Raw genomic sequence first — 13,354 nt, 5'->3', positions numbered from 1 at the left:
TCTTGGAAAAAAATAATTTTGCAGTTTTTTCCACTTCTTTTCATCATTTATGTCTAGTTATTTTGTGTTTTTCATCATAACATAAATAACAAATAACTTAGAATTAGAGGACTAATTCGTCCATATGGGCACAGTGAATAATGGGGAATTTCTGATAAAAAGAAAATATGTATTTCTATGATCAAGCTAAAGTCTTTTTTGCCTTCCTTATGTTTTATTTTTGTTTGACAATGGTTACACTATACATATTAAGCAGTTTTATTTCCTTTTTGCATCAATTACTGATATAGTAACAAAAATGTTATTGTCACTTCATTGAATTGTACTGAACTAAAAAATTCTTGACCAAAATAAATGAATAATCACTTTATGGAAAAAGAAACAAATTCCGTTTTCTTTACTGCCTGCAGGACATTGTCTACCGAGTATGAAATTCTACATAGCAGTTTTGCTTCCCATTTAGGCAAAGGTTTACCTTGCATTTGGAACATACAATATTGTTTTTTCCCTTGCATCCTTTTTTCTTACACATCCTTCTCTGGTCTTCTACAGCAGGCCAATGGCCAACACTGTCATATCTGATAGGATGATCAGGCAAGGTTTGAGGTCTTCCAACTTTAGTCACTTTGTGTCTTGCATCAGTAGCATCTGAAAGACATGGTCTTCCTCTTTTACGATTGCATTCTTTACCTGCCATTATCAAAGAAAATGCTACTTTTATTTCGAAAAATGCCAAAGGAATTACCTCTGACTTTGGTAGCTGGAGGTTGAGTGCATCCCTTCTGTACAGTAGCCAACTGTTGACAATCACCATGTCAATCATATGAAAGATCAAACGGTGGTAGTATTTCTTTGCTCCAATGTTGATTCTGTACAGAGCAATTAGGCAGTCTGCCAGGTCCACCCCTCCCATTATAAAAATAAATCAAGGAGATCATCTGTGAGGAATTGCCTTACATACTCAATGGGTTGACGTAAATCATCATCAAATACATGATTTTGGCCAAGAAAGGTGTAATTCTGTGTAGCATCATTGCAATCCGGAGGCACCCATGATGTTGTAGAAGCCCTGGCATTAGCTCGAGCTCTTCTGGCTGTAACTTGTGGAGCCTCTTCATTTTCCACTGTAGTGTCTGCAACCTCCAAAACTACAGTGTCACTGTCTTCAGAGAGTGGCAGTGATGCATCAAAAGTTGCCCTTTCAGCATAACTCTCTTCAACTTCTTCTGTATCTAAAAAAAAAAAAAAAGAAAGAAAGAAAGGTCATAATGACTAAAATTTATATGTTTCAAAAATATAAAAATTGTAGGTCATGATTCAATTAAAAAAGAAATTCAATTTACCAGTAAGTAGATTTGTGGGCATAACAGGGTCATCTGCTTCCTCTTCCTCAGTTTCAACATCACTATCTATGGTTTCTAGATTAACTTCTTGTACAAATTCATGATCTCTTGCTCGTACCCTGTCAAGCTGTCTGCCATAAAAGGTTGATGATGGGGTACCTGTAAAAAAGTAATAATAATAATAATAATAATAATAAATAATAATGATGATAACAATAGGCTATATATATCACAATGGTATAACACATGACAGTAGCCTAAATTGGAATATCTTCAATATATTCGAAGTAAATGTACATTTTCTCAATCGACTAGGAATGTAAAAAAATGAGGTGGTGTTCCCAACTGGACGAATTAGTCTGCTAAAATAATCCTATTATATAATCTACAAAATTTATCACACTGTCTTTTTATACATACTACACTAACTAATAACTATTCAGAAACTTCTTTGTATTTTTTCTATATGCAAAACTTACTTGATAATTCATCCATCTGGGTATAATATGAGGGAGGGAGCAGCAAAATCAGGAACACCCGCTCCCATCAATTGTCGGTCGCTTACTGAGCTATAAATAATAGCGAGTGGGCGGAGTCACGTGGAGCGGGAAGCACACATAACAGACGAATTCGTCGGCTAGGGAAACAGGATCGTGTAAGCAGTATTCTTCCCGTAGCACCCTGTTATAAATTAACGGACGAATTCGTCCGCGTGGGAAGTATAGGGTTAAAGGGGTTAACCTAGCCTAGCCTAACATATCCTCTCCTCTCTTCTACCTGTCTAATCAAAGCTAACCTAACCTCCTAACCACATCACATTAATGTCACTCGAAGCGACATTATGAACTTCCAAGTACTGTACTTCAGAAAATGCCAACAACACTCTACCATGTGTGTTCTGGTTCTTTATTTGATGACCAGTTGTCATGATTGTAAGTGGATGCTTGATGGAAAAACAAACATACTAACAAACAAACATATTAATCCCATTCTTAGCCTCAGCCCCAACCTCACCCAACCCCAACTCAAATCCTAACCTAAGCCAGTCAATCACAAAACCCAGACTATGCCAATCAATCCGGAAGTAGCCCCATTAACCCCAACCCTATCCTTACCCAATCAACCCCAGCCCAGTCAACAAAGGAAGGCAGACTTGATCAAGACAGAAGAACTGATCAGGATTTCTAGAAGGAAAGCTCATCTATATGTATATATATTTGGCAAGATCAATATCAGACTGGATCATCAAGAGGTTGATAACCTCCAAATAGCATTGTCAGACCTAGGCTTTAGAGCATAAGTTCTCAAACACTGATGAGCAATTGTGGCTTTACCTTGATATTCTGCAAATTATCTTGTTGTCTAGTTTTGTGTTCTTTTTATTGTGACCGTAGGCTTTGTCTTTGCATAATCCTGTTCTGAACATAAATCTTAACTATTAAGATATTTTCTAAGTCAATTTACTGATAATCTTCTGTAAACAGAGCTAATGTGTTTTATCTACTGATCTACCTTGTTATTACTTTGATAAGAAAATACCATATATTTTCAATATCTTTTAAGGTAAAGAGTACCTACTTTATTGATATTTGGCATGTTAATTCTTTCAATAGCAAATGCATAGTAGGTTTTAAAGAAATTGTTTATCAGCATGATTAAAACCTTTATGTGGGAATTTTATTGGATTTTATTGCATGTGCAATATCTTTGTTGATTAATTGCTATAATGTATACTTCTCAATTTGACAGGACTGATGCAGAGGCCTTGCATATAATGTTCCATTTCAGGAAAACTGATTATTGTTTAAGTTTATTGTGTGAGTCAGACTTAAAATTCACATCTCTTTTTTTTTTTTTGTATCATTAGGCAGGGCCATACCATCTGGCCTTAGAGGGAGTCCTGGTCTTGTGCATCATATGGCTCTTCACTGCCAAGAAACAACCCTCGAAGTTGGTTCGGCTGACCAAGAAGGTAAGAACATTGATCTTTTGCTTACTTGTAAAACTGGAAATCTGTAATTTGATATCATTATAAAATAATTGTCTTATGCAGTTAATTATAGTTAGACATTACTTACAGTGAATCAACCAGTTGGAAAAGGAAATAAATTTTCTAGCTTGGTGCAGTTCTCCAGATGGATTTTGTTTCAGGGAGCAACATGCCATGGCCTTTCTTGCTCTTTAGCCAGACTGAAATTATAATGTAAAGTCCATATCATATCAACTCCTTATGTTTTTTACATTCAGTTTGATATAGGTATTATAGTTATATGGTAGGACAAAATATACAACTATCAGCGATGAATAAACATGAAGCAATGGAGAATGGGAAGGCAGTCTGTACTTATGGCAAAAAATGTCACAGCTCAAAGCAGCCCTACTGGCATGGGCCCATTGCAGCCACTCCACATGGTCATGTCATGTTCCTCTCCCCATTCTTCCTACACAACCTGAATACCTGATACTGACAATGCAGGGTCAGCATCTGTTTGTGTGTCATTACTCCAAGAAGCTGAAGCTTGTAGAGACCATAGGTGAATATTCTTGATGGTTTACTTCCATGCTTTTGCTAGGAGAGAGTGATGCCAACTATGTTTGTGATTTTAGACTAAATCTATTATTGAATAATAGGACAATCATAGATATTATAATGATTACTTTTATCACTAGTCATGAATATTAGCCTTAGAGTGATAAAGACACAGTGTGCCACTCTCCCATACTTTCCAATACATTTTGCAGACTCTTGTCAACTGAGCCTTGACAACTATCATCAGGACAAACACTACTGTAATGGTAGAGTGCTAACACCTGTCCAAAATGAGTAAAGTAAATGTTCACAGGCCATTTCAAAACAGAACTTCAGCTTTTATAACACTAAATGTAAAAAACAGTGCGCTGATATAGACTCATTACTACAATTTCAGTCTCTTATGACATTGATGAATCCTATTAAATAAAACACAAAAGACTGTTCCAGAAATTGCTCTGGTGTTACCAGTGATTGAAAGAGAACAAGAAAATCCATGGCATGTCACCTGCTGCTCCCTTCCTCTGAAATGTAACGCCTCTGGAATCCTGCACATCTTGTGCTAATAACCATTTATGGGCCAAGCAAGCAAATCTCTTCCTGTCTCCTGTGGAATATGTATCTCCTATGCAGTTGGAGAAAAAAATAAAAATATAATTTATCATCAGGAAGAGGAAGAGCTCATTGCTGAGTGGATGCCGGAGCCACTTGTCCCAAACCCTCCACCTGAAGACCACCCAGCACTACACACCCGCACTGTCTACGGAAAGGTAGTTACTCAGAAAGTTTTTGGGATCATTTCTTTTATAGAGGAACAGTCTGTTTGAGAAGATGAATGTTATTGTAATTGATAGTCAGTGGAGATACTAATGTGAATGAATATTTTTTCAAGCTGATGTGTTATTTAAAGGTCTTCAGAAATATTGTGTGCATTTTTCTGATGAAGATTCCATGGTGTAAATGTTGGATGATTCCTTGTGAAATTATTCATTCTCACTTGTAACTCATTCTACTGACTTAATTTATAGTGTTTGAAGAATGCAGATAATGTTGGAGGTTTTGGAACATAATAAATATATTTGAATAATTATGTAGGTATTTTAGTCATTAGTTATGTATCTCTTTTGTCACTTCTAATAGCACAAATACTAGCAGGTTTACCGACTACTAGATAGTCAATTTTGTATGTATTTTTATTTTGTTACTTGTTTTGATACAAACAGTCACCACTTAGAATATTATTAGTGACTTCCAATACAGTGTTTGAAGGAGCATCAAACTTAAAGCATATTATATGCTGGATAAGGGTTTTTCCTTTATATTCAGGGGACAATCATGGATAACCTTGTAAGTGTTGTATCCCCAAGATTGTTATAATGTAACTGCCTTGCTTAAAGCTGCTTCAAGTTTATAGTTGCCTTCTCAGCTTGATGTTAATGACAATGATTACTTGATAAAAGGAAAATTTTCTGCTTTCTCATGGATTAGTGTAAACATTCATTAAACGTTGAAAGATATTTGAGTCTCAAGTTTAGGGCATTATTGGGCAACTGTATATCATTTCATGATTTATAGTAAAATATTTGTGACTTATATAGATACTTTATATATGTACGTTTGCATATCCATATAGCCACACATTTTAGACACAGATACACTAATAAGATGTTATTATGCACTTGCTCATGCACAGGCACATTCTGTCAGTTTTAAATTTAGTAGAAATATACACAATAAGTGCTCACAATATTTTGCACTTGTGCACTATTGCATTCAACTATTTTACTTAGCTTATCTCTTCTTTATGATTTATATGATCTGCATTATATATATATATATATCTTATACATATACATGCAATTTTGAAAGGCTAATTTTCTTAAAACTCTGAGATAAATTCAATTAATTCATCGTAAAATATGATATATGCATTTGAAGGCAAGGAATCTAATTATGTTTACCTTTCAACAGGCTGGGAAATATTTAGATCTAGGAAAGGGTGAGAAATTGTTGAACTTGGGGACTCATAATTACCTAAACTTTGGAGAACGTCCAGAAATTGAGAAAGCTGCCCTCGAATGCCTCCACACCTATGGGGTGGGGTCTTGTGGCCCACGGGGCTTCTATGGCACCACAAGTAAGTGACAGAAAAATGTTCATTATGATGATACGGCTTCCTATGTCCTAATATGTAGGGCATAGGTTATGTGACATTTTTTTTTGGTGAAAACTAAATTTGATTAAGTGTTGGTATTTTGGTTGGCAAAAACCTTAGCTTGCATGCTACTATGATACAAAGATATACTTAGGAATTACCAAATTTTATTGAAATTTTATTAACCCATTGCGGACGGGGGATAGATTCAGTTGCCCATCTCCAGGATGGGTTTTATTTTAGAGCAAGGCAGCTTTACACAACATAGTTTGACTTTTCCCACTCTATTGCAGTCACTCATTGTAACACTAGAGCCATTTTTGTGTTATATTTTGTTGTGTTTTATTGTGTTTAAAGACTTATATGTGCCATATGACAAGCTCTATCAATGCTGCAGTTGACTAAAATTGTAGTATAGGATCCATATCAGCTCATTTTTTTCTTTATACTCAGTGTGATAGAAGTATTGCTATTTTATGGGAGGACAAAAAGCAACTTAATTTTTTTGTTTTTATGTACTGTCATGGATGAACATGAAACATATAATCATCTACAATGAAGATAATATGAAAAGGTAGGGAAGAGGAAGGAAACTTGTGCTTATGACTGTGAGTGCTACAGTAGAAGGCATCCTATTGGCACAGGAGCACATTTTAGTCACTGGGCATGGTTTGAGTCAACTTCCTCTTCTCATTCTGCCTGCACATCCTTCATGTAGGGTACTTTAGGAGCAAGAGGTCAGTAACTTGCTGTGTGCCATCGCTCTATAAAGATAGGATTGGTGCCATTCAAGGCTCTCTCTCCTGTTGGTGCTAGAAGAAAGTGGTGCAATCTAGGTTTTGGATGTTAGGTTTGATTAATATTACGGTAATTATAGTAATTATTATTGCAGTTGTCATCATCACTCACTCCTCACTCATAGCACAATAAAATAACACAGTGATCCAAAATCCCTGGACGTCATGTATGTCACAACACCCGTCTGCAATGGGTTAATACATGGATGCTGGAAGTGCATATATACATGCTTTGTCCATTTGGTTTTGTTTTATTTCTATTTTTTTTACACAAAGATGGTTCTGCAAGTGCTTAGTCATCAAGAAGTCTCTTACAAGGCCATCCTGACCTCACCTTTTTTTCTAATACTAGTGTTGTTGACTTTTAGATGATTATATTTAGATGATTAGAAAAAAGAGAAAAAAGAATCTAAAACATTCAAACAATAGGGTAAACATGTGAGGTCAGGTAAGCCTAGTAATGAACTCCTTGGTGACATAGCACTTGTGGAAATATCTGTGTGTAATGAAAAATAATAAAAGAAAACCCCAATGTTCCAGATATTAAAAGATTAAAGATTGGTCTGTGTCTATGTTTTTTTCTCTCAATGGCTTTATATTTGGAAATTACTCTGTAAATGCTCATTTATTGTTTATTTTAAGTATGCTCTCAGATCGAGAAAAACTATTGTTGATGGTTACCCAAGTGTAAAGTGTACGAAATTGACTTTAAGAAACGGTTTCAACAACACATCCTTTTGTTTCATTATCAGAGGTCCATCTTGAGCTCGAGGAAAGACTGGCTGAATACTTCAACTGCGAAATGGCGGTACTTTACTCCTACGGCTTCTCAACTAGTGCATCTGCCATTCCAGCCTACTCGAAGAGTGGCGACATTATATATGCGTAAGTGGGAAACTCTTGGATAATGCTTTTGTTATTTATTGTAAGAGGTATATGTGATGTGATATTGATGATGGTTTTGAATTTATTTATTATTTTTTATAGGATTTGGGGAATTGATATTTAGCAAAAAAGAAATACAAGAAAAAGAAAAATGGTACTGTGACTGCAATATCATATTCTAAAGATCACTGAATTTTTTATTTATTTTATTTTAAGTAATTGCATTTTGTTTTTCATTTAATAAGTAACAAGTTATATTTTCCAGTTGAATGAATAGTATAAAGTTTCTGAATAGCATTACTGCAGGTATCTTTATATTGGAATATGAATGGTAAAACACTCTAATGAAACAAGCAAGTTGTTTTGTTTATACTGTTTTTTTTTTCTTCCAGATCTGATTCTAATATGATATCTTTCATCCAATGATATGGAATGTCATTCTGTCAAGCAAAATGGATTCTTTGGTGTCACACCCCTAATGATCAATATTTTTTCTATTTGTATGACTCTGTGTGAGAATTGTCAAAATTTCCATTTGCAGTGATGAGATGGTGAACTTCATTCTTCAGAGGGGCTTGCAGGCCAGCAGGAGTCGTATTGTCTACTTCCGCCATAATGACATGGATCACCTGGAGGAACTTCTTGAAGAGCAAGTCAAATTAGATAAGAAGGTAGATAGCTTTTTTTCATATAGTTATATATTTGATTTTATTGATTTTGATGGAGTTTTGTTATTTTATTTGGAAACTTCTTTATAATGACTATTAAAACCCTCAGGATCCCAGGAAGGCAAATGCCACTCGCAAGTTCCTGGTAGTTGAAGGTATTTACATGAACTCAGGCTTGATGTGTCCCCTTCCTGAGCTTGTTAAACTGCGCCAGAAGTACAAGCTGCGCCTCTTTATTGATGAGTCCATCACCTTTGGAACCCTGGGGAAGAACTGTCGAGGCATCACTGATCACTTTAATGTTCCGGTTGGTGTGGTTTTTGTAATTTCTGAAAGTTTAGTGATAAGTTTTTTTTTCTATTTGGAAAGTGGTTGATGAAAAATTACTGGAAGTTTTTTTGTATGAATGTTTCACAGATTTTGTAAAACTATTGCATTCAGATATATAAAGTTTAGCAAGTAAGATACTCAAAGCAAATTTAGGTAAAAGGTAATCTCTTCTGACGAACAGATGAAGGAAGTCGACATGATCATGGCCAGCTTGGAAACCTCTGCAGCCAGCACTGGAGGTTTCTGCGTGGGAACCAAGTTCGTGATTGACCACCAGAGGCTGTCAGGTCTTGGCTACTGTTTCTCAGCTTCCCTACCACCCATGTTGGCAGCCACTTCCATCAAGGTTTGTGCATAGCTGTGTTTTGGATAGGATACTTCCAGACAGTCTGTCACTCTGGATTGAGAATTAATTTGATGTAAACCCTAGGCTGCTAATGGCATAGATAAGCACTGGAGACAATATTAATTAGTTAATTTTTTTTTATCTAGCACTAGTCTCGTCATTTGCTCAGAGTCTGCAATATAAGTACTTTTTAGTGTTCAGAATCAAGTTTTGTTTCTAACTTATAAGTTTTTAGATAATTTTGAGTAGTATAGATAAAAAGTGACTTTAGCTGAGGTGGTTGTGGATCCAGTTGGTTCAAACCTAATGGCTTGGGCTGTTTGCCAGCTCTGGCCATGGGCCAACCTCTATGCGCCTGATCACCTGGCGTGCTGGCCATATAAAGAGCCATGACAAAATATCTTGTTCACAATGACAAGTACTGCCAGCACTTTATGTGATATCCTATTACCCGGCGTTAACTGGTTATGAATTGGCTGGTGGTGGCAATTGGTCAGTGGCTCACTTTTGCCGGTAGCTAATAGGTTGATGATTAGAAGCCAGGTTTGCAAGTTAGTTAGCTCTTATTGTGGCAGCACTACCACATGAATGATGATTTTCCTTGCCTTCCTTAACTATTCTCCTTCCAATAACAGGTTGTTGACATCCTGGAGAAAGAAGGAGGTGATCTCGTTGCAGAGTTGCAAGACAAGTGCCGTATGATGCACAACAAACTCAAGGGTCTTCCCTCCAAGGTGATTATTGTTTCCATTGAGATTTTGTTGAGATTATCTGTAATTTTTTTTAGCTGTTGATGATATGTAGATATCTGATTTCTTAAATTATCATCACCATTATTGTTATTACTATCATCAATGCATTCTTCTTCTTCTTCTTCTTATTATTATTATTATTAGTAGTAGTAGTAGAAGTAGTAATATTACTTCTTTTCAACATTATGGTGGTAAGCTCCCACCTTAAGCTGAAGAACTGGCTTGGAAGGGATGTTGGTCCAGGGAGACATCCTATAAAATGTTAAGAGTTCTGTCTTCTCCCTAAGACATACATAACCAGGGGTTACCTCTGGATTCACTGCAAATTCTGATGTCCCTTTTTTTTTGATTTGTGGAAGTAATCTTTTAATCTTGCACAGGTGGAAATCACCGGAGAGGACATCAGCCCAGTAAAGCACCTTAGGCTAGCCGATCCCAGTGAAAGGGATGTCGAAGATAGTATTCTCAGAGATATTACAGAAAAGGTAGGCCTAGCTGCTGGCTGGTGTTTTATTGCTGATTCTTTTCCTATTTCTTTTTTTATTGATATTATTTTGATTTTACCTTTTTTCTTCTTTTTCTCTTTTCGTTTTCCTTCTCCTTTTACTTCCCCTCCTTATTTGTCTTTTCTTTTTTTTCATTATTTTTTTACAATTTTTACTTCATTTTTGACCCTTTTTTTTACCCCCCTCCTTTTTCCTTTTCTTCTCCTGCTCCTTTTCCTCCTCCTCTATCTCCTCCTCCTCCTCCTCCTCCTCCTCCTCCTCCTCCTCTCCCCATGCTTCCCACTGTTTTTTTTCTTCTTGCCTGTTTTCAATTTAATTAAGTGTAAAAATGAAGTTCATTGTAAAGTATCACAGGTAATTGAATTTACATATTCCCAGCATAAAGTACCAGTAGTAAATTTCCTTTATTTCTGTAAAACTACAGCACATGTCTGTCTAATTACATGAAATAACTTTGGGAAAACCCCTCTTTTCAACCACAGGCAGAGGCCTATGGCGTCGCATTGACCGTGTCTTCGTACCTGTGGGACAAGGAGGCCAACCCCCCCAGGCCTTCCATCCGCATCACAGTAAATAAGGACCTCACGCAGGAAGAGGTCGATAAGGCCTTTGATGCCATAGTGAAGGCAGTGAAAGATGTGCTTGGTTAAATGTGTGCATGTGAGATGGCTTGTGTGTTTTTTTTTTTTTTTTTTGTTTTTTTTAAATAAATTTTTGTCTTTCTGTTCTTTTTTGTTGTTTGGTTCAGTGGATCCTGAGATAGTGTTTTGTGCTGTGCTAAGACCCTGCTGTGTTTTTGCTGTTGAAGAGGAAGATTGGTGTTGGCTGATAGGATTGTTAATACAAGTGAGGAGTTCTAAGAGTGATATTGGCTATTCCTTATTGGTTTTGATAGAGCAAGGATCATGATCATGAAAAATGTGCATTGAAAGTAACAGGACAGGATTACTTGTGAAAGTAAATGTAAATCATAGTTTTTGTACCATAAGACGTATGCTGAGATTCTAAAGAAAGTCATTATTTTGGTGTTTGAATATTTGGATAATATTGACCTAAGAAGACAACTTAGAATGACTTCGAAAGGGAAAGTAGCATCTAGCTTATTGTGAGTGGAATTCATTGTTACCTATAGGGACAGAGGTAATGGATAATTTGAATTAGTTGGTAAATGTGAGGTTGGTATCTCTTACAGTTAAGAGTTTGATTCTCTTAAAAGACAAAGGAACCAAAGTCTAGTTTTATGAGTTTAGGTTTGCAGTATATATTTGATAGCACAAGTTTGTCAAGATGCTGGCAAGAAGAATTATTATTATGATTGTTTGGCCTCATTTTTGCCCTTATAAATGATCTTAGTTCTTTGCAATATCTGTCAGTTTATACACTTAAACAACCTGAATAGGAAACATGATGGATGTTTGTTTTAGATAATTGTTGCAGTTAGTGATTTAAATGTATCTGTTTTGTGGTCATTGAACATGCAGCAGAACAAGGTATACCACCAAAGAATACTACAACAGATTATTTTAAGTATAGCACATTTTCTTCTTTAGAAGTAATAGAATTGTTTCATGGTAGAATATAAAATATATGAAGACTAGTGACTGTGCTATTACTAAATGGTAGCTTTTGACATTTACATAAATAGACACAGATGATTACTGTTATACTACATAATATCAGTAATGTATATAGCTTGCCTCAAGAATTCTAATGAACCTATTTATGAAATTTAATTCAAGGGTTATTTGAGTCTGCCTAGTATGCACATGTATGCTCTTTATTTTACAAATATTGTTTGTGATATTAGAAACAAATAGGTTATTTGAGGTCTCCCTTTTGACAAGGCAAGTTTTGCCTTTTATTTTACAAATATTGTTAGTGATATTAGAAAGACATATATATATGGTACTCTTACAAGATATTGTATTTTTCCATTCATCTATAAACCATTTAAGATGCATGAGAATGGAGCCAATAAAAAAAATCTGAATGGTTTTAGTACCTTTATCAAAGCTTAACAATGTTTAACAAAATTATGTTAAAGGGAAAAAAATTGTATTTAATTTTGTTTTATGTTTGGAGATGTACACAATTTCAACATTCCTTGCTTGGGTATTTTTTTATAAGGGTCATAGTAATAATAATTTTACTATTTATAAATTTGTTATTCAATCAATGATATGGCCTTCACAACTTTCTCACAACTTTTAATCAATTAGCTAGAAATAATGACCCATTTGTTTTCCAGTTCAACTAGAAAAAAAATGTTTTTTGATATGATTAAACAAAATAATTTTCTCACATTATTTCCTGTATTTCGGTTTTTAAGTTTTATTACCTTTCATATCATGCTGATAAGTATTGAATGTTATATGTTCAATAAGAAACTAATCATTTGCTTGCTGTTAGCACCTGTGCACATCATTTCCAGCTTCACTTGTAGATCTTTGCCAACTCTGCATAAGTCAGAGTAGTAGCCATCACCTTCAGCTCCTTATGTACTATTTGTGCGCACAACTGTTGGGCATACCACAGAAATGGATGTTGTGCTTAAAGATATGCCAGTTTCTTAGAAGCAGTGAGATAAGAAGCCCAAATTTTATTCTAGAAGCAGTGAGATAAGAAGCCCAAATTTTATTCTTTAACTTCTGATAAACCGGTGACTTCCCACTGAGGAATTTCATTGATACACAGGCCTATATGCCAGTAATGAGAGGACAGATTCCTTTAGTAGTCATTAAGAATTATAAAGAGAAGTGATTTTTGTATATTGAAATTTGAAGCTATACCTGATTGTGCCATTTTTACTCACAGGTAACAGCCTTTAATAGTTTAAATTCATGAAAAGTAATGAATACTCATGAGTAGATGAACAGGGTTATTGTTATTCATTATCAAAATGTACTTTGTTGAAGGAAGACAATGCTATTTGCATGCAAGTAATATTTACTTCAGATTTTCCAATAATTAGATTAGGAGGAACCCTGTACCCCTTCTGTGTTGTCATCTTTCTTGGTATTTCAAAAATTACACGTTCATTTT

At 35.3% G+C, this 13,354-nt stretch overlaps 2 protein-coding genes across 2 annotated transcripts in view; one reads left to right on the top strand and one right to left on the bottom strand.

The window, feature by feature from the left end:
- Spt-I (serine palmitoyltransferase subunit I) overlaps nucleotides 1-13,354 on the top strand; it is a 14,213-nt gene extending 859 nt beyond the window's left edge. The window contains exons 2-11 of the mRNA XM_043005294.2: nucleotides 3,211-3,315; nucleotides 4,542-4,643; nucleotides 5,845-6,010; nucleotides 7,578-7,710; nucleotides 8,252-8,381; nucleotides 8,488-8,685; nucleotides 8,890-9,054; nucleotides 9,690-9,788; nucleotides 10,187-10,291; nucleotides 10,795-13,354. Of these exons, the coding sequence (XP_042861228.1) occupies nucleotides 3,211-3,315; nucleotides 4,542-4,643; nucleotides 5,845-6,010; nucleotides 7,578-7,710; nucleotides 8,252-8,381; nucleotides 8,488-8,685; nucleotides 8,890-9,054; nucleotides 9,690-9,788; nucleotides 10,187-10,291; nucleotides 10,795-10,962 (1,371 nt within the window). The 3' untranslated portion in view covers nucleotides 10,963-13,354. The remainder of the gene's footprint in view (nucleotides 1-3,210; nucleotides 3,316-4,541; nucleotides 4,644-5,844; nucleotides 6,011-7,577; nucleotides 7,711-8,251; nucleotides 8,382-8,487; nucleotides 8,686-8,889; nucleotides 9,055-9,689; nucleotides 9,789-10,186; nucleotides 10,292-10,794) is intronic.
- On the bottom strand, nucleotides 35-1,404 carry LOC147469297 (uncharacterized). The gene is made up of 2 exons (XM_086549948.1): nucleotides 1,344-1,404; nucleotides 35-1,232 (listed from the first exon to the last, which is right to left on the bottom strand). The coding sequence occupies exon 2, from the start codon at nucleotides 911-913 to the stop codon at nucleotides 419-421; it is 495 nt and encodes a 164-aa protein (XP_086406074.1). The 5' UTR covers nucleotides 914-1,232; nucleotides 1,344-1,404; the 3' UTR covers nucleotides 35-418.

Source organism: Penaeus japonicus, unplaced genomic scaffold, assembly GCF_977035675.1.
Source record: "Penaeus japonicus unplaced genomic scaffold, GWHDUDI00000001_assembly GWHDUDI00000022, whole genome shotgun sequence".
Lineage (NCBI taxonomy): Eukaryota > Metazoa > Arthropoda > Malacostraca > Decapoda > Penaeidae > Penaeus > Penaeus japonicus.
The sequence above is the reverse complement of the archived record's forward strand: the minus strand, read 5'-3'. Positions and strand labels throughout refer to the sequence as shown.